The sequence below is a fragment of the Asterias amurensis genome, chromosome 10 (assembly GCF_032118995.1).
Source record: "Asterias amurensis chromosome 10, ASM3211899v1".
In the NCBI taxonomy this organism is placed as follows: Eukaryota; Metazoa; Echinodermata; class Asteroidea; order Forcipulatida; family Asteriidae; genus Asterias; species Asterias amurensis.
The window spans coordinates 13931042-13952497 of NC_092657.1; the positions used below are offsets into that span (position 1 = coordinate 13931042).

The 21456-nt window shown below is 38.3% G+C and overlaps 3 protein-coding genes and 1 long non-coding RNA gene across 4 annotated transcripts in view; 2 read left to right on the forward strand and 2 right to left on the reverse strand.

The window, feature by feature from the left end:
- LOC139943389 (uncharacterized) overlaps window positions 1–9213 on the forward strand; it is a 138373-nt gene extending 129160 nt beyond the window's left edge. Inside the window, exons 2-3 of the mRNA XM_071940201.1 lie at window positions 4505–4600; window positions 7260–9213. Of these exons, the coding sequence (XP_071796302.1) occupies window positions 7270–9213 (1944 nt within the window). The 5' untranslated portion in view covers window positions 4505–4600; window positions 7260–7269. The remainder of the gene's footprint in view (window positions 1–4504; window positions 4601–7259) is intronic.
- LOC139942967 (uncharacterized) overlaps window positions 1–21456 on the reverse strand; it is a 521441-nt gene that overhangs the window by 451630 nt on the left and 48355 nt on the right. The window lies entirely within an intron of this gene.
- LOC139943390 (uncharacterized) overlaps window positions 1–21456 on the forward strand; it is a 58678-nt gene that overhangs the window by 2176 nt on the left and 35046 nt on the right. The gene's annotated exons all lie outside the window — the stretch shown is intronic.
- On the reverse strand, window positions 10183–20533 carry LOC139942953 (uncharacterized). The gene is made up of 6 exons (XM_071939778.1): window positions 20468–20533; window positions 16915–17175; window positions 14440–15440; window positions 13959–14019; window positions 13164–13326; window positions 10183–12457 (listed from the first exon to the last, which is right to left on the reverse strand). The coding sequence occupies exons 2-6, from the start codon at window positions 17159–17161 to the stop codon at window positions 12331–12333; spliced, it is 1599 nt and encodes a 532-aa protein (XP_071795879.1). The 5' UTR covers window positions 17162–17175; window positions 20468–20533; the 3' UTR covers window positions 10183–12330.

The window sequence follows — 21456 nt, forward strand, 5'->3', positions numbered from 1 at the left end:
TTCCCTCAAAGCTTAATTTTGTAAACAAATAAATATTTTGTTAATTCTGTGAATGGAGTGTTATGTTTGAGATTGTTGAGGTAATATTTGTTGCCTAATAGATTGTTGAGGTAATATTTGGTTACGTTCCAAGCTACGCAGCTACTCAGCCACGCTTACTTTCCTTCAAGTTACGCTATAATATCAACGCGTATGTTCCATACGCACAGCTACGTTTCCGTTCCAAGATACCCAGCTACGCTTACCTTCCAAGATATGCTTATGTTCCAAGCTACGCTTACATTCCAAGGTTTGCTTACATTCCTTCAAGTTGTGCTATAACATCAAAAGGTACGTTTTCAAGCCCGAGTCAAGCTACGCTTACGTCCCATACGCAGCTACGTTTACGCTACAATATACCCAGCTACGCTAACCTTCCAATATATGCTTAGGTTCCAAGCTACGCTTACATTCCTATTTTTGCTCACGTTCCTTCAATTAACGCTTTAATTACAAAAGGTATGCTTACAATCCTGAGTCAAGTTACACTTACGTACCAGACGCAGGTACGTTTACATTCTAAGCTACACAGCTACTCAGCTACGCTTACATTCCAAGTTTTGCTTACGTTCCTTCAAGTTACGATATACAACTAAAGGTACGCTTTCAATCCTGAGTCAAGTTAAGCTTACGATCCATACGCAGCTATGTTTACGTTCCAAAATACCCAGCTACGCTTACGTTCCATACGTTATAATCAAAGTGTACGCTTTCAATCCTGAGTCAAGCTAGGCTTACGTTTCAAAATTTGCATCTATATACGCTTACGTTTCAAAATACATTCCCACAAGGACGCTTTTGAATCCCTCAAGATTCCCTTCCCCGGAGATAAAAAAAAAATATTTCACTGTGAATAACAGTGTCCATTGGTAAGTTTCATCTGTTTAGCAGAAAATACTGCTTACAAAATGTCTTAACTATTTGAAAATTTAGTTGGGCACCAGCCACAAGTTTTCAAATTTAGTTTAAGATTGGCTGCTAATTAGTTTCTGCTATGCAATACTATTTTGTGCTAAGCAAAATGTTTGTGCCACTTTGCAGGCATTATGAAACTGGGTCCTGGCACGTCGTGGCACGTAAAAGCCTCGATCGCATTTCAAACTGCATCATGGCTATGCGGTAGGAGGCCTAGTTTATTGGGGCCAGGAAAGCTTTATTGACTTGTCACTGTCCCTTCGTATTCTGGGTTAATTTCTTTGTGTTCTTCGTGACGATCTTTGAATGTACGTCGAAGCACGAAGGTCTACCTCCATCGTCGAAGGATTTGCCTGCTCCGTATATTTATGCTGGTTGTTTATAATACACGGATAGACTGGATCCTTATGCTGTGTCATAGTAAAACGTTGCTGTAAACAAAACACCAGTCTACTTGTAACATTGTGCGACAATGTCACGAAGATTTGACAGTTGTCAAATGGTCAGTAGGCCTATGTGCCATAGCCAACGAGATTTATCGGACAAATTTTAACATCCCCAAATTGAACTCAGAAACAAAGTTTCATCAAACAATTTGTTAGGGTGACATGGTTGGCTTGTGCGTAAAGCGCTCGCCTCTCACCAAGGTGACCCCGGTTCGATTCCCGGCCAGGGCCATAAGTGAGTTGAGTTGTGCGTTGGGTATCTGTTGTGTCACCAGCATCGGTTTCCCTCCCTCGGGAAAAATCTAGCCTTGCTCAAGGCAGTCGAAATATTCACTCCTAAAAAAGACCGCCGCTGTATAAAACCGTATACACTGCGCGTAAAATGTGGGTAACCACATCGCACGATGCCCCATACACTATCCGCATGCACGGCCTCCGCATGCGGGTTAGTGGTACGAGTGCGAATGACTTGTGCACAGTTAGTCGTATGGTGTGTGCGTTGAGCGATGCGACGGTGTATATAGTCGTGCGGTGTGAATACACACATTAAGCACAGTGTATACGGGTGGGTTTACAGCGGTGTCTTTTTGGGGTGAATAATGCGACTGCCTTGAGCAAGGCTATGAACAATCTTACAATTTCGACCTTGGCTGTGTTCCGTGGTCATAATGGGTTGATGTGGCTGGCAGCCAAAGGTGCCCTTGCATGCCTGCTTCCCAACCACGTTGCAGCCGCGTCCGTCGCAATTCAGCTCTTAGTTGCGAGTAAGGATGTTAGCCCCCCCCCCACCCCTAAAGGTTTTGCTTGGGCTAATTACAATTTTACCGGCACCGTTGCATTCGGTTGTTTTGAATTGATTATATACGGTTCGAACTAAATATCAAATAGTTTTCTTGATTTGCATATGTTGTCTTCTTTTTAAGTCATCATTTAAGTTATGTATTGTAAAATAAACTGAGAAATCAATCACTGTTGATACTATTCTAATCGCTTCGAGATTATTGACGAATATTTTTATCGTGAAAAAATCGTGTGCCCCGAACTAAGAACAATTTCCGATAACTAATTTTTCTAAAGACATGTTTCGGTCACTAAGTTAACAGAAGACAATTTCTTTAATTTATCAGTGGAAATATACATGGTATTAATAAGTATTCGTTATTTTGTAATATTTTCTATAATGAATACCGGTTAAGTTGTATCTGCATTTTGTAGATATTTTACAGGAATTAAATTTCATTGTACATGAATCATAAACTGCCTTAGCCTCTATATCACTTTACACATATACAAATAATGAAAAGGCCACACAAGTATAGCTATGAGGGTTTGTAGCAATGTATTTTGATTTGTGATTTTGTATGCGTCTGACAAGACACAGTCCGCTAAATCTTAGAACCAAATGTTGTAGGTTGCAAAATGGCGGTTGTCAAGTGTCGCTGGTTGCAAGGGAAAATACGGCCACGTCATCATTTAAAAGCTAACCGATTAGCCTATTGGTTCATAGTTAATGATCCATAGCATTTTGAGCAATTTCCATTTAAGTTTACCAATATTATTTGTTTACCTGATACGTAACGAGACATTTTTCCTAATAGCCGGACTTTATGCCACTTCTCACAAAGCAAACAAACTGGGTCGTACTTGGATTGTCATTAGTCTAGCGATATGGTTCACACTGATACAAAGCAAAAAAAATGAGGGTAAACATACGACCATTAGGGAATATAATGATCATGTAGGCCTATACAGTGTTGGCAAAGTGACAAGGGTATTGGAGGAACAGTGGAAGGGTGTTCCAATCTACCACGTGCATACATTCAAGTTTATTATTTATTTATTTGTATGAGCTGTGCTGTTTTCCTTTGTTTGTTTATGTGTTCCTCTTTTTTTTGCAACAACACAGTCATTCAAAAACAACAACTAGAAGTAACGTCCCCAGTAGTATGCCACAAAGCCAGTATTTACTAAATGTTGTGCTGGTGATTGCGTCAATATTTACAAGACTGAGTTCCATAAACACATCGGCCAGATTTCATTGAAACTAATATTTCTTCATAGAGCGTGCACCACTTGTTAAATGAAGTTGAAATTTCAACCAATACTTCAGATTTCAACAAGTTCATCATAGGCCTATTTATAGCGACTGCTTTGGAATGCGAACAACGTAGGCATATGTTCCGACACACCTATGTTCCTTCAATTACACATTAGAGGTATTAGGTTCTCGGGAAAATACACTAGGAATGTCGAGGCAGTAGATGTTTAAACATCAAGATGTCGGACATGGGGGTGTGACTATGCCGGCAAGTACTTTTCCGATTAATTGGTCAATGCATTGTGTTCAGAAGTTGGGCATTTAATTGTTTCAATATGTTTAACATATTTATTTTGTAAAAGCATCGAAACTAAAATTGGTTTAATGACATTGCCCTTAAAAAAAAAATAATAATACAAATTGTCAATCTAACCTAGTAGAAGAACAATTTTAGATAATGACTCGTTCAGTTTGTTTCTTTCAAAAACACGTGAAACCCATTGAGTTTATCCCCAGACAAGTGCGATTAACATGGCAATGACCATTTGGGCAGTATGACTCGTGGACTCGACTGTTAAATAGTTTTCTACATATTCTGACGGTGTACAACAAATACTGCGTGTCCACGGTGTAACAACATTTTAAAACATTTAAAATAAAATAAAAACACTGCAATCTCTGGAAATGTTGCTAATTTTAGCAAACGTAATGAAATTACATGACAAGTTAGGTATACAATGTACACGTTTCCCGACGGTCCACTGGCTGCAGTTATCAATTACATTTGTGTTAATTTGAAAGGGTGGGCATCGTACTGTAGGGTCTGAACAAATTCAAACGTAACTAATGACTCGGTTGCAACAAGCCACCTTAGTATACGGTATAATGACCACTTGATACGGTATAATGACCCGATGTAATATTGGACAATATTAACACGGTTGGGTTTTCCAGTTATATGAAACTTCCACAACTTTATTCTCATTTATAAAGTTGATTATTTGGAAGTACGGTTTGGTAAAGAAGTGCACTGTTTTGAACATTATCAATGTTGTTTATCTCACAGAATTCGTCGTTATTGCCGCCAGTTATCCACTTTTGTAAAGTTCAGCAGAGATTCAACTGTGCAAAATTAGCATTACTAGACACACTTTAACAACAGGTAAGAGTTTACTTTCCCTTGGTCTAATGGTATGATCAATAACGCACATGACCAATAAAGTATTTTAACTGACAGATCAGACATTTTTCAAGTTGATCATGCCACAGGTTGAACCATTTTTATTTTTGCATTGAACTGCACACGCTCTTTTGACAAAACGCATTATGACTAGTTATACGCAGGCTATTTTGGGTGCGGCTGTTGTATGCGCCGTAGCACCTTGTAAACCCTTATAAGGTGCTACATAATTGGGTCTCTGAATTCATCACCTCAATAACCTATCTTTCTGAAAGTTTGTATAACTCAGCGTCTTGAGTACCTTGTTAGGTAGATACGTGCGCTAACGACTATTAAAGAGATATTATATTATTTTTTCATTTGTGGCTATTGAAACATAACTCTTGAATGTTGTTGACGATTACATGGTTGTAGGAAACCAAAGGTCACAGGTTAAACTTTCCTATACACTGCAAAAACTGGGGTGTTCAAACTTACGTCTGGGTTGTTTTCACTTATACGTACCAAAGAGAGAATCAAGACTAACATCACATGGTGATAAAACAACACCAAATGTAGTTGGTTTGGGTACAAGCCACACTCCTTAGGGTCTCTTTAGAGTGTGGACGTTAAACCGTGTGGTTGCATGTTGCAGTTTAATTTGGTAACAAGTACAGCAGTTTTGGATAGTGAAATGCATTTAAGAGGTTTTTGTTTTAAGTCGAAGTACCATGGTAGGTTCGGAAAAAAAAATCGTTTTTTTATATTTTGACAATGAGTATTGTTTCTGACAGACAGGTTTCTTAGATTGTGAAAACCTAATTGAAGAGTGCTCTTTATGTGTGGACAACCGCTACATTTGTTAAAACAATCTCACATGTCACTTATTGAGATGACACTGTTCAATTATTAAAGTCGCCTAGTGGTATTTGTTTTCAAAAAAAAGCTTTTGTCACTAACATATGTGTTGTAATGAGTGGAATATGAATAAACAATAGTTAACTTAGGTTCTAAAAAAATAGTTGTCCTTTTATTTACAAATTTAATAGGATGCCCCGACCCGAGAGGGCGCTGTTCGTGACATCGAGGCGCGATATTTTAAGAGAAAATGTGTAGTCTGGGCCCGTACAATGTACACTACGTCTGGGTAACTGATCGGTATGATGCCTATTTACAGAACTACGGTCCCGGAACAGACTGCACGCACTACGGCTGCTGTGCGGACGGTCCACTCGGCTTACCCTGCACGGTGAAACGCAAGATAAAACAAGCCCTCAAAGTTAAAACCCGAATTTTTCACGTTTGGCATATGCTCCTCTAGGTCTTTCAGGTCTTTCAGGTACCTTCTTTGACTTCCCACTTCGGAAAAGTTGTTGGGATGACGTCATGTTTTAGAATAACTTTTCTCTTCGTGTCAATGTGTGGTGTATTCCGAGAGCACGACGACTCGAAGTTCGCTGCACAGCGCTGAAAAAGACGTCGGACCGGACGGTCATTGCTTTGTGCGTCTGACTTTCGCGTCCCACAACCGCCTATACTTGGGACCTGCAGGAAACACATGCAACCTGAACCCATCATTAACTGTTTTGCTGCATCCAGCAGCAATACACCTGGTCGGCATTGCCGGAAAATGCAACAACAACAAAATAAAACAAATCGAAACGTACAAACTGACGACTTGGACGGTATATGTACTTTGCACATGTGGTTACTCTACGCATTGCAGGCAAAGTCTGCCTCGATTGACGTCACAAAAGGGGAAGGCGGAGTCAGCCCCAAAAATAACTTTATCTATTTTGTCAACATATCAATCGTGTCAAGCAATAATAATGAATAAAAACAATGTTATTGTTCAAAAGCATATACTCTTATGTTTGAGAAAAAAACAATATATATGTACAGGTGACTTTAACTGTTTGGTAAGTATATGAACAACTAGAAAACAATGAATCAAACACTGGTTTCAATCACAAACCAACGACTGGCACATTTTAAACAAACCCTCCCAAGGCTTTTCAATTATGTTTTTAACGGCAGTGGACAATATTGGTGATTGCTCAAAATAATTATTAGCATAAAACCTTACTTGGTAACGCGTAATGGTTGGTAGTATTCACCGTGTGAGAAACGGCTCCCTCTAAAGTGGAGTAGTTTTCGAGAAAGAAGTAATTGTCCACGAATTTGATTTCGAGACCTCAGATTTAGAACTTGATGTCTCAAAATTAAGCATTTGAAAGCACACAACTCCGTATGACAAGGGTTTTGTTTGTTCTTTCATTATTATCCCGCAAGTTCGACGACCGATCGAGCACAAATTTTCACAGGTTTGTTGTTTTATGCATATGTTGAGATACACCAAGTGAGAAGACTGGTCTTTGACAATGCCAATAGTGTCCAGTGTCTTTAATAATGGCATACAAAGGACAACAATCCCTGTCATGTAAAAGGGAAAAGTCCATTTTTTTTTTACCGAGTGCTGGGTAATTTTACTCGTTTAGCAGGCACTGTATGAGATACAGTTTGTTGGACCGAAAACTGTTTCTAATCACAAGTTATCGCAACTCTCAACAAAAGGCTCTTAATGCAGTAAGTCTGCTACGACCCAATGTATAAAATCACTGACTGTATGAACTATTGAAAATGACATTCGTTTTACTTTCAGTCTCACCAAGATGGCCGAAGCTGCACTTCACACTGAGACCACTTGCAAGATTAGACATGTACACATCGAATGCCCCATCTGCTTGACTCGGTTCATCGATCCGAAAATCCTGGACTGCCAGCACAGCTTCTGCTTAAAATGTCTTCAGGAACTTGTAGACAAACAGGATCCGAAGACGGATTTCATCATTTGCCCAGTGTGTAGAGAGAAAACTTCAATCCCAGATAAGGGACCATCGGCTCTTCTCAACTGCTTTCTCTTGAGCTCGCTTATTGATGACGTCATCAATCCGGATGGTCCCAGAGAAGACAGTAGGCCTAACCCTCTTGTCTCGATTTGCGAAGGATGCGACGAAGGTCTTGATGCCGTCTCACGGTGTGTTGACTGTGATGCGAATTTTTGCAAGATTTGTTTGGAATACCACGCCAAAATAAAATTGAACAGGCATCATCGAGTCGTTAATGCAGCCGGGTCGTCAAATGAGGGATCCAAAGACCAGAAACAAACTTGCTCTCCAAAATGCCGGAAACACACTGACCAGGAACTGTGTTTTTATTGCGACACGTGTGATTTACTTGTTTGTCTCAAATGTGCGGTATTTCAACACAGAGAGCAAAACCACAAACTAACTGAAATCAAAGATTCCATTCAATCTTATCGTCAAGCTGTTGAAGAGGCTTTGATGAAATTTGATGAATGTCGCAAGCAATTCCAAGAAGTGGACGACTCTATCAAACACTCACAGCATAGATTACAGATCATGGTCGACCGGGCTCTTCGAGATATTGTGGCTAAGGAGGAAGAGGAAGTCGAGAAAATCAGAAAAGCATCTCGCCTCCTTCAAGAAAGAGTCACTCAAATCAGCATAGAGAGAGGTGGGCAATTCAGCAGCATACAGATCAGCAATAGCGATAAGATGAGCCGTGCAGAGCAGATCGTAGCTTCAGTCAACGACTTGATGCAACATGCTAATGACTTTGAGCTGCTGGACCTCAAACCAAAGGTTATGCACAACTTGACATTCCACAAAGAGCTCAAGTTTCAAACAGTGCAGCATAGCAAGTCATTCATCGGGTTTAAAGGTCATGATGTCGTCACTGATGCGGATATCGGTGAAATACTAGAGGAAGAGAAGTGGGAGGTGAAGACAGAGTTTCGTGAATACGGGCAAGGTGAGGGGGAAATCATAGATCCAGTGGACGTTGCTTGTTTAAGCAACGATGACATCGTCGTTACTGATTCGGAACGGCGGATATTATCAAAATTTACATCGAGCGGTAGTTACAAATCTCAAGGTGTGCAAAGTACGACAGAAGATGGACAACTAGAAGACCCTGGCGGTGTTGCGGTGACCTCTGATGACCTGCTTCTGGTTACTGACGGACAGGATGTAAAGGTTCATGATAGCGAACTGCGATTTATTCGTAAGTTCAGACCATCACAGAATCAAGTCGAGGGGCAGTCAGAGAGTATACTCTTTGGTATTGCTGTTGGTAAGAAAGATCGTATTGCAGTGGCTGACTGTGTGAGAAAGGTAATATATCTTCATAACAAGGATGGATCCACCATTTCCACAATACATCATGATGCTATTGGCGACATCGGCAGTCCAAGCTTTCTATCTGTTAACAGCAAGGAACGACTGATCTTCACAAACCACGTTGAGAAGAAACTAGTTTGTCTGGATTTCATGGGAAACGAGGTGTTCAATATCAGCACCTCCCTTGACGGCAAACCGGTAAAGCCTATTGGTGTGTGCTGTGATGATGCTGGGGATATATATGCGTGTATCTTCTGCGGTGATGGTGATGGTGATGGTGATGGTGATGGTGATGGTGATGGTGATGGTGATGGCTTTTGTGAAATACATCATTACGATCCATCACACTGTAAAAAAAAAATCGTATTTTTACGGTTTTTTCCTGGCAGTTTGGACGCCAGTACTATCCCGTAAATAAACGGTCTAAAGTAAATGTACAGGCCACACTGTTAAATCACAGTACCTTCGATGTTGTAAAATTATGGTTCGTCGCTGTGATTTTACAAGGAGAGGCTTGTAAGAATAGGGCAGCTCCAGTCATTAAACGTAACTTTTCTTGTAAAATAACAGCTTTCCAACCTTAATTTTACAAATTAAACCCCGTAAAATCACAGTCCCACCAATGTAACTTCACGTTGACGGTTGAGCTAAATTACACGCAACACTGTTAAATCACAGTACCTTCGGTGTTGTAAAATTATGGTTCGTCGCTGTGATTTTACAAACAGAGGCTTGTAAAAAAAGGGCAGCTCTAGTCATTAAACGTAACCTTTCTTGTAAAATAACAGCTTTCCAACATTAATTTTACAAATTAAACCCTGTAAAATCACAGTCCCATCAATGTAACTTCACGTTGACAGTTTAGCTGAATTACACGCGACACTGTTAAATCACAGTACCTTCGGTGTTGTAAAATTATGGTTCGTCGCTGTGATTTTACAAACAGAGGCTTGTAAAAATACGACAGCTCCAGTCATTAAACGTAACTGTTCTTGTAAGATAACAACTTTCTAACCTTAATTTCACAAATTAAACCCTGTAAAATCACGGTCCCACTAATGTTACTTCACGTTGACGGTTTAGCAAAATTACACGCCACACTGTTAAACCACAGTACCTTCAGTGTTGTAAAATTATGGTTCGTCGCTGTGATTTTACAAGGAGAGGCTTGTACAAATAGGATAGCTCCACCGTCCTTTCACACAACTTTTGCTTTAAAATCACAGCTTTTTGAAATTAATTTCACAAAATCATCCCAGTAAAATCACGTTCTGTACCTTACCGTAAAATACACGTCAATTTAATAACTCGAAACGTCAAGAACAAACAATTAATAATATTACCGGAACACATCAGTATAGGATTTCGCCGGATTTCTTTTTATTTAGCGCTCAACATCCTCAAACGACAAACGTGTAAAAACTTGGCAAACTTTGGCATATACCTTCTTGGAACCCTAAGAACAAACAAGAAAAGCAGAACAAAAACATCTCCAACATTTAATAAATAAATCAAAATAACGGTGTAATGTTCTGTTCTGATGGTGGAACAAAAAAATAAATAAATCTATAATACAAACTTGTCTATTTTTTGTTCCACTATCAGAACAGAACATAACACGTATATTACGTCACAAATTATGTGTTGCAGATTTTTTGCATGAACACATAATTTTTATCTCTAATAGTGGCTCAAGTTTTGGCCACTCCAACAAGAATACATATGTGATCACAAGTCTTTGTTTATTTGCATAACTTCAACTGATTTTAAAGGCCTGTATAAAAGTTTGACCTGAATAAAAATGAGACAAGTATTTATGTGTTGCAGATTTTTTGCAGTGGCACATAATTTTAATCTCTAATAGTGGCTCAAGTTTTGGCCACTCCAACAAGAATACATTATGTGATCACAAGTCTTTGTTTATTTGCATAACTCCAACTGATTTTAAAGGCCTGTATAAAAGTATGACCTGAATAAAAATGAGACAAGTATTTATGTGTTGCAGATTTTTTGCAGTGGCACATAATTTTAATCTCTAATAGTGGCTCAAGTTTTGGCCACTCCAACAAGAATACATATGTGATCACAGGTCTTTGTTTATTTGCATAACTCCAACTGATTTTAAAGGCCTGTATAAAAGTATGACCTGAATAAAAATGAGACAAGTATTTATGTGTTGCAGATTTTTTGCAGTGACACATAATTTTTATCTCTAATAGAGGCTCAAGTTTTGGCCACTCCACCAAGAATACATATATGATCACAAGTCTTTGTTTATTGGCATAACTCCAACTGATTTTAAAGGCCTGTATAAAAGTATGACCTGAATAAAAATGAGACAAGTATTTATGTGTTGCAAATTTTTTGCAGTGGCACATAATTTTAATCTCTAATAGTGGCTCAAGTTTTGGCCACTCCAACAAGAATACATATGTGATCACAAGTCTTTGTTTATTTGCATAACTTCAACTGATTTTAAAGGCCTGTATAAAAGTTGACCTGAATAAAAATGAGACAAGTATTTATGTGTTGCAGATTTTTTGCAGTGACACATAATTTTAATCTCTAATAGTGGCTCAAGTTTTGGCCACTCCACCAAGAATACATATATGTGATCACAAGTCTTTGTTTATTTGCATAACTTCAACTGATTTTAAAGGCCTGTATAAAAGTATGACCTGAATAAAAATGAGACAAGTATTTATGTGTTGCAGATTTTTTTGCAGTGACACATAATTTTTATCTCTAATAGAGGCTCAAGTTTTGGCCACTCCACCAAGAATACATATATGATCACAAGTCTTTGTTTATTGGCATAACTCCAACTGATTTTAAAGGCCTGTATAAAAGTATGACCTGAATAAAAATGAGACAAGTATTTATGTGTTGCAAATTTTTTGCAGTGACACATAATTTTAATCTCTAATAGTGGCTCAAGTTTTGGCCACTCCACCAAGAATACATATATGATCACAGGTCTTTGTTTATTTGCATAACTCCAACTGATTTTAAAGGCCTGTATAAAAGTATGACCTGAATAAAAATGAGACAAGTATTTATGTGTTGCAAATTTTTTGCAGTGACACATAATTTTAATCTCTAATAGTGGCTCAAGTTTTGGCCACTCCACCAAGAATACATATATGATCACAAGTCTTTGTTTATTGGCATAACTTCAACTGATTTTAAAGGCCTGTATAAAAGTTGACCTGAATAAAAATGAGACAAGTATTTAAGTGTTGCAGATGATTTTTTTCAGTGACACATAATTTTAATCTCTAATAGTGGCTCAAGTTTTGGCCACTCCACCAAGAATACATATGTGATTAACAGGTCTTTGTTTATTGGTTCAACTTCCACTAATATTAAAGGCCTGATACTATTATTACCTTAACAAAAATGAGACAAGTTTACAATGTGCTGCATGTTTTTGCAATGGCACATATATTAAAATTATGTGTCACTTCAAAAAATATTGGTGGAGTAGCCAAAACTTTCATATGATGATTACACTTACATGTACCATGTTTTTTAGTTCAAGTCCCACTCATTCTCAAAGACTTTCATTGAATTAGCCAGCTTCAGTACGCCTGGATGAACAGACGGCTTCTTTCGTCCACTTTTGGAGCCAGTCCCTGGGTTTAGGCCCAAGAAACATCTGCAATAAAAACAGAAATATACAGATTGGAATATTGCCTTGTCTTTGTTAAAAAATAAAGATGTGCTGTTATGTTTGTTATAAACAAATTTGGAACTGTTTAGATACAGAAAGGAGTTAATGTCATGTTTCGACCCTAGCAGAGTCCTTCTCAAAGGCTAAATGACAACACAACACACACAAACATGTGTAACAGAAGCAGCCAGGTGGAAAGAAGTGAAAAGACAAAAGAAGACTGTAGTCAGAAAAAGCAGGGGAGGAACAATGGAAAGGGAGACAAAGGAGGGGTGCACACTAATTTTATGTGTGCCCCTTGACATACTAGTGGGCATACATGTGCTATGAGTATGGCCAAATATCAGACCACTTCCTACTGTCCAATGAGAGTCTCATTGGACAGTAGGAAGTGGTCATTGAGACCCACTTGTAATGACTCTTAGGGGTCCCACCCTAAGTACATGCTGACTCCTGTGTTCAGTAGTTGTTCATGAGTACCAAATAAACCAATACCTATCTTCCATGGGGGATCAATGGTTGAAAAATCTCAACCCTGACCTCGAATCAGGGCGAAAATTCTCAGGGTTGGTGCAGGTTTAATTGTTTCCAATTGTTAAACACAGAACATGATAAATTGAACCCTGCATCAACCCTGGGATTCCTCTAGCATGAACAGGCCAAGCTTCTTAAACATTATCAGTAAACTCACCTCTGGATAAACTCAAGCACCCCTTCAGACTTGTTCGGGTACTTCAAATTGAAGCAATAGTAAGCACAGAACCACATGCTTAGGGCTGACAAAGGATTAGCCAAATCTGCCACGAGAAACTTTCCAATGGCGAGTGAAAATCTTGAAGATTGAAGTGGTCTACCTGCAATGCATGTAATGAAAGTATTGGACAGTAAAGTTAAAGACACAAACAAATGCCTTGCAAATATTTAGATGGAAATTTGACTTGTAGCATGCAATGTTTCTGACAAACATATTAAAGGAACACGTTGCCTTGGATCGGTCGAGTTGGTCTTTGAAAAGCGTTTGTTATAAAATGTATACAGGTAGAAAGATGCTGTAAAAGTATAATACAATGATCCACACAAACATGACTCGAAATTGTACGGTTTTCCTTTTACCTCGTCGACTAACACAGTCGGCCATTTATGGGAGTCATATTTTTGACTCCAATAAATGGCCTTTCCAACCATATGCTTTTTATAACTAACGGTTAAAAATGCTTTTTTTTATAGACCAACTCGTCCGATCCAAGGCAGCGTGTTCCTTTAAGTGACATTTTAACCCTATCAGGTGGGGAGAGCACACCCCCACATATTAATCAGTCGTAAACTTTGGAAAATACAGAGGAAGGGGGCTATATGTGGTCCCCCCCCTTGAACAGCGTTAATACAAACTCTTTATGTTAATTTGTTGGCTGTAAAGTTTGAAGTACACAGCAAGCCCTTACACAGTATACAGACAAAACAAAACAAAACCAATATATGCACTTACTGTATGAAACCAAACATGGATTTGCAGGAAGTCTGTCTTTCTCCATAGGATATCCAAGTGTCTATTATAAAACAACATAGAAACACAAAAATTGTTAATACATGTAGGTTAAAAAACTTATCAGATAGAATAATAGAGTTGGACAAATTAGGAAAAATGACAGTCACAGCTTATAGTTCAATAGCACCAATCCCAAGGTGATTGCAAAGTGAGGGTTGGCTATTGTGCAGAATGGGTTCAGACTGGGTGGGTTTCTTTGTCTTGTCTTATCTTGTTGTTAATATTGCACAAACCGCTACTGCTTGGTTGGGCTATAAACGCACAGACCCTCCTGCAAGTAAGCTCCTACATGTACTTAAATTTGGATGTTTTAAAGAAGGGACTTAGTATTGGTGGCAGCAGCTGATCTCACTTGTGGTTGGAGTGAGTTCCACCTTCAGTCATTGAAATGCAAACAATTAAGTAGGGTGACCGGCCTTACCTCTCTTGATATGACGTGGCAAGCTTCGTCCTCTCCAAAGTAACTGCACAGTAGCAGAATCAGTCCAATCACCTGTGGTGTATGGTCACCTACTTCACGATTGGCTTTCTCTATATCAGTGAGGACAGTTTGTACCTTTTTGTTGTTAACCCCTTGCTTCAAAAAGCGTAGCAGCTTTGGTACCTTGTCTTCGAAGATATTGGTCAGTTTCACCTTCACATCTATGCCAACAAGTTCTTTGAAGTGTTCCAACATGAATCTTTCGTCAAAGAGGTAGGGCCATTGTTCTGTTAAGTCGAGGAACACACATGTCGGTTTATTTATTGCCAGCCTTTGACTCCTGTAAGTCAAACCCATTAGGTCCATGACCTCCGAAGTTTTGGTGTGAGGTTCTGATTTGTGTAATTGTTTTAATTGTTCTTTGAGTTCATTTTGCGATTCTTGTGTCTGACCTTGAGGAAAAGAACTGGGTTCCCAGTTAATACATCCATACGAATCACGCTTTCTCTTACTGACAGGTGTTGCACTCGCATTGTCTGGTGATGATTTCCTTTTTGTAGACAACTGACTCCGAGAAATATTGTCAACCCTGTTGACGAGTTGCGAGAGGATACTATCGTATCCGCTACCAATTTGTTCACCGTCGACTTCGTCGATGAAGGATTTTGGGTATTTACGGATGACTTCTTGGGCAATTGACCGTAATGTCTTAGTGCGAGGGAGTGGTGTGTTTGGCTTGTGTAAATCGTCTATTATGACTCTAATCATCTCCTTCCTCATGCTTGGCGATGGACTCAAATTAGCCTGTACACAAGACAGGAGCTCTTTCGACATCTTGCGCCAAGGGACGCTAGGTTGAACACTAGATGCAGTCGATGACATTGGAGATGTGCCTGATGCAGTTGATGAAGAGTCATCTTCTGGCACAGATGAGCCTGCCGCTGATGAAGAGTCATCTTCTGTCACAGATGATTCCATTGCAGGTGCTTTCTCAGGCACACCTATGAATGTGGAAAAAATATAATATTTATTAAATTTAATAATATAACCAAAAACTTCAACTAATTAGAGCATTTTTGAGATGTACATTTTAACCCTGAATCTGGAAATGGTTAGCCTTTAGGTTAAAAAGACTTGCATTGGTGGATCCAAAATTGAAAGATTGGTATGTGTGTGTGGGGGAGGGACCGGAGTGATTAAAAAATGCACACATTTCCATGTAATATTGAAAATAGTGAAATCAATATTAAATCATGCAAAGAAAGACACATGTATTATGTTCTGAATAAACTCTCACAATTTTTTCTTAAATAGGGTCATTCCAAGTCAGATCACCTAAACTTTCACAATCCCCCATGTGACCCCTTCAAATTTGGCTGAATTTTTTTTTAAATATAGCTTTACCCTTCAAAATCAGACAACAAATCCAGCCAAATTCCTAGTGGATTGGGATTTATGGCCCACCAAAAGGGGCGTGGCACCACCCTTTTTGACATATGACAATCTTACTGTCACTTTTTGTCCATTTTCATTTACTCATAGCTAACTACATGTATTGATTTGAAAAGATGTGAGCCTGAAAGTTGGTTTATTGGGTAAACTTGACCTGTACTCTTTATATAAAAGGCATCTAAATCACTGTATCTTCACGTCTTGAGATATTCTCACCTAAAAACGCTACTTTAATTCATATACAGTTATTTAATTGGAATGTTTACCCCCCCCCCCCCCAAATTCACATTCAAACATAAAAAAACACTACTTTGGTATAATATAGCTATTTAGCTATATTATACAAAATAGTGATATATTATGTTTGAATGTGAATTTGGGGGGGGGGGGGGTAAACATTCCAATTTAATAACTGTCGAAGAATTAAAGTAGCGCTTTTAGGTGAGAATATCTCAAGATGTGATGTAGATACAGTGATTTAGATGCCTTCTGTGAAGAGAACAGGTCAACTTTGACCAATAAACCAACTTTGAAGCCTATACACATGTTATTTAAATATAAATTATGAGCATACATGTATGAAATTTGCGGAAAAGTGTCAGCAACATTTTCATTTGTCAAAAAGGGCAGTGACACACCCCATTTGAAGGGTCTTAAATCCCAATCCGCTGTGAATTTTTCTCATATTTTTAATTTATTTTATTTGTGTCTGCGTTTGAAGAATAATGCTATGTTTAAAACAAATTCAGCCAAATATGAGGGGGTCACCTAGGGACCCTGTGGTTACTTGATCAAAATGACCAAACAGTACAACCTACTTTTTTGCTTTTAATGTACTACCAATCCACCTACATTGTAACAACTCTTCCCCACCCCCACTAAACTTATTTAATGTTGGTTAAATTTTTTCATGGCTGGGTGGTTTAAGTCCACCCCCCCCCCCCAAAAAAAAAAAAAAATATCCAGGATTTGTCAATGACTTGAGAAGCAAGAAAAATCAAAAACTATATTTCTATTGCTAACCTTTCACTTTCACACCTGATAGCAGCTTCCTTGCTTCAATCTTAGTAAGGGCAGGAACCATGTCATCTTCAACCAAATAAGTCATGTCCTCTTTGCACACAACACCTAATCTTTGCAAGCAGGTCACTAATTTCATAAAGCGATGTGGCTGAATAGCTGGCAAAACTGAATGTATTGACTGTGCAATCTCATCTTCCTGATCCTCCACATCACTTCCTGTTTCACTGTGAGTGTGAATGTCATCCATTTCAAAGCTGAAATCTGTAATAAAACTGTTGAGTCAATGAAAGGGTAGATTGTCCCTACTCGGCTGGCACAGATTGACCCAAACTCTGATCACAACATTCATGGTACGTGTGTTTTATTATATATTGTTTTGCTGGCAAATTGACAATAAATACTTGACCAACACTTGTTAACCATGGGCAAAATATTTGTACATTATATATGTACATCTATTTTGGTTAACCCCGCCTAATAATCAATACATGAAAATTGGTCCATACATGTTTTCTAAATATAAATGTTATAGGAACACAGAGACCATACACAATCTACTTCTAGTTTCTTTCCATTGCACCTTACAAAACAATACAAGGTGAGTACAGTGTAGGTGTATCAACTGTTTGCCTGTTGACATGAGGTACATGTAGTCGACTAGGCCCTATAAATAAACTGCAGTCCTAACAAATCTTTGGTTGGTTTTTTAGTGTGATCATGGAATTGCCTCTAATGTTATAAGAGGCCAAAGGGAAGTAGTCTTTCAGAGCAGTGTATGGTATGCATTCTACATTTGAGTGATCACTGTCTGATGAACACAGTTTATAAAGGCCATATTCATGCAGATATGTACATTCACATCGTCTGACAAGAAAATAGACCTCCTCTCTCAACAGAACAAGAAGTATGCAGGCAAAAGTCCAGGAATCAGCAGATTTAACCAGAACATACTTGCCCTTTGTGTATTTTGTGCCAAAGATACAAACTTCATCAGAAACTTCACAACTCTTGTCATGAAATTTGTCACTAAAATACAAATGTACAGCTTGTTGGATGCTTCCAGCATAAAGATTTGGATCAAATCCTATTCCTTTATCCATTTTAACATCATCAGGAAATAGCTGCCATGACAGGAGAATGCTTGAAACAATTGATGTCTCTCTGATAGCATTCCTGTTATGTTCTTAAAATTCTGGCTGAATCGCACACACTTTTTGAAAAAAGAGTGTTTGCTTTCAAACCTCAATGTCCAGACACGAATAAGTGTCCCAAACATATGTATAAGCCACGCATAATGGCCCAAGAAGTGATGCTTGGGACGAAGCTTTTTACCTGGAAACAGTCGGACTCTATCTTCAAGATATTCATCAACAAGGACTTTGAGATTAGCCACTTGTGAGGATGAAATGACTGGTGAAACAACAATTTCCACTATTTGCTTTAACTTCAAAAGCAACTCCCAAACAGGGTCTTCAGTATCTACAATGTGATTATACATTATAAGTGGGAAATATCGTAAGAAATGCCAATTCTGAACTGCATGACCCCCTATTTTGTCTTTCTTTGCTGTATAGAGCTTATCTTTTGCATCACTTACACAAAATGGAAAATTCTGCAGCTCTTCATTCAAAATCTTGTCGGTGAACCAATTGCATCTAATGAAATGCTGAATATACAAAGCAACATCATAATCCACTATGCCTTCAAAGAGGTCGTGTCCTAGGCAAGGTGGCAAACCAGGATTTGCCACATGAAAGAACGACAAATTATTGAACACAGAATCAAATTTAATTCCTTTGTCAGAGTCAACAACCATTTCCTCTAAAATTTGCAATGAATTATTATGTGTTTCAACTGTTCGATACACCCCTTTGGTGTATGGTGGTTCTTCATTAATTTTTGTCTTACTCCGAAGGCAATATCGGCAAAAATACTCAGCGTTGAAACTTTCACAGAATCCTCCAATGAAATGAGAACCTAAATTGTCACCTACTATTGATAGTACGGTTCCCTTGACAACTTCTTGATTAACAGAAATGCCCTCTCTCTCCAGGAATTTTATATCCTGCACAAGTCTTGAAAATACTGCTTCTTGTCCAAAGAGCTTTATTGACTTTTCTTTGCATAGAAGGACAAGCTGCATTGGATCTATCTGTGATCTACACCTAGCATCAATATTTCCAAGTGTATAATACACTCCAAGAATTTTATGCTTACTTCTAGCAGAACCCAAAGGATTCACAACCTCAAAACTATCCTGGAACAAGATTATTTGAAAGGCATTAGGATTGTCTTTGTAAAATGCACTTTGCTTGTACACCTTTCCATCATGGACATCACTGTAGGTTTGTGCAACATCACTGGCTTGTACAATATGTGTTTGCACTGATCCATCCTTCCACATGACTTTCAAAGTTTCTAGGATAGGCACATAATGACAAACATGGGTTTTGCCAGATGAATCTACTCCCAATTTGATTTCAACAGGCTTCACAAAATCAAACTCTTTTTTGTAGTAGCAATTCCTACAATGTTTTGATCGAAGCGCACCACACAATGGGGACTTAAAATGATTGGATGGATCCAAAGCACAACTCAATTCGGATATGGCATCTAAAATGTTACCCGCTAGCACATGATTTGAAATGGAACAGTTGGTACCTGCTTTTTCAAGCATACACTGAACATGCTTCTTGGCGCTTTCACAACTTAGTTCAAACAAATCGTGCATCTCTTCCACTATCATTTGAATAGTGTTCTCTGGAACTAGGAACTTTGAATATAATTTGAGCAGAAATAGTGCAATACTCTTGGTAAAGTCAGCCACAGATACACCAGGATCATCGTCATCTTCATGATCATTGTCATCACCATCAACTGTGTCTTCAGGCTCAGTAAATGTGGATGTACCTGCTCCATCATGGCATGGATTATCATCAACAATGAAGTTAACATTTTGGTCAACAATTAATGTTTGGTTCACATTATGAGCTGAGTAGTTTCTGTGATACCGCGATAAGTGAGAAGAGAAAGACTTTTTATTTGTGAATGTTTTGGTACAACCTTCAAATGGACAAGGTACATTTAAACCACTTGTAATATGGCTTCTTAAATGAGCAAGTAGCTCCTGAATATCGGAACATTCATGCTGACAGAAATCAAGTGGACACCGGAAAAGTACACCAGCATCTCTGTACCTATTATTGTTTTCTTGCTTCGTAAGTTGATGGTGTCTTTCAATATGAGAAATGAGACCTTTGTATGTGAAATACTTTTTTTGACAACCCGACACACAACAAGGAAATCGCATATTTCGATCATGTCTATGTACTTGATAATGTCGTATGTATGCTCTGATACTGTCACATTGTGTACCACAAACATGACAAACAGTCCTGTTGTACATGTTTGTTTATCTTTTTGGTTTAAATGTGTACTGTACACAAGTGACAAAAAAGGAGTAAACAACAAAACACATTTCCAATTTTGCCAACATCAACAACTTATAATTCTAAGCTACACGTACAATATGAATGGAATGATATAATCATACCTTAAGCAGCAATGATTCTGCTGTTTGACACAATTCTGAGTACAGTACTTCAGCTCAGGATTCGACAGTTCACGTGAAAGAGAGCAACTGTTGACAGACCGTGTTGTTGACAGCTCACGCGCGCCCGCTTCTCGTCTAGTTTCCCAAATTTAGCCCATGTTATTCACGGTACAGCGAGCCTAGACTGGTTCCTGAAAAGTTACTGGTTGCCAAAATGCTTTTTGTCTATATCGGTATGTATCGGTATGTACAGGCCCATAATAAGTAAATGAATAAATAAATAATAAAATATATGATCCATGGTTACAAAATCAACAGTTGAGAGAAATTTTTTTTCGGGGGGGGGGGGTCACAAAAAGAAGGTAGAAGGGGAAATGAAAAGGGAAAATCATTTGAGGAGACGATATTCAGATGACTATGAGGGCATCCTTGCAGGTTTCTTGAATGGGAAACAATGTATTTTGACAGCGTGAAAATTCATAAAAAGAGCTACAATTTAAATTTACAGTTTATTTATGTAATAAACGGTGTGTTATTTATTAACAGAAAGTCTACAGTCATCAACAAAATTCGTCAAACCAACGTTGGTGCGCTGTCATTTTAAACGTCATACAATTTTAATTTACAGTTACAGGGTAAAAAGTGTGTTAACAAACGTTGTAAAGTTAATTAACAGTAAGTTGGCGTTTACTTACTTACAGAACTCCGTTTGACCCAAAACACGTTGCCATGCTGTACTTTTACTGCCAAAAAAACGTTAATTTGTACGGTGTGTTTTTTTCCACACGCACGGGAAACCTGTATTTTGCCGGAAACTATCCTGAAAACACAGCATACAACTTAAATTTACAGTTTCATTGTTAAAAATATGTGTAAATAAACGTCGTAAAGTTAATTAACAACAAGTTAGCGTTTATTTACCTACAAACTCCGTCAGACCAAAAAAACGTTGCCATAGCTGTTATGTTATTGCCCCAAAACTGGTATTT

Excerpts from the sequence above, each read along its gene's own strand:
- LOC139942953 (XM_071939778.1), bottom strand. The coding sequence starts at position 17,161 with ATGGATGACATTCACACTCACAGTGAAACAGGAAGTGATGTGGAGGAT. Across the intron at positions 15,441-16,914 it reads ATCAGGTGTGAAAGTGAAAG|GTGTGCCTGAGAAAGCACCT; the intron begins GTTAGCAATAGA and ends CCACATTCATAG. Across the intron at positions 13,327-13,958 it reads TCCATGTTTGGTTTCATACA|GTAGACCACTTCAATCTTCA; the intron begins GTAAGTGCATAT and ends CATGCATTGCAG.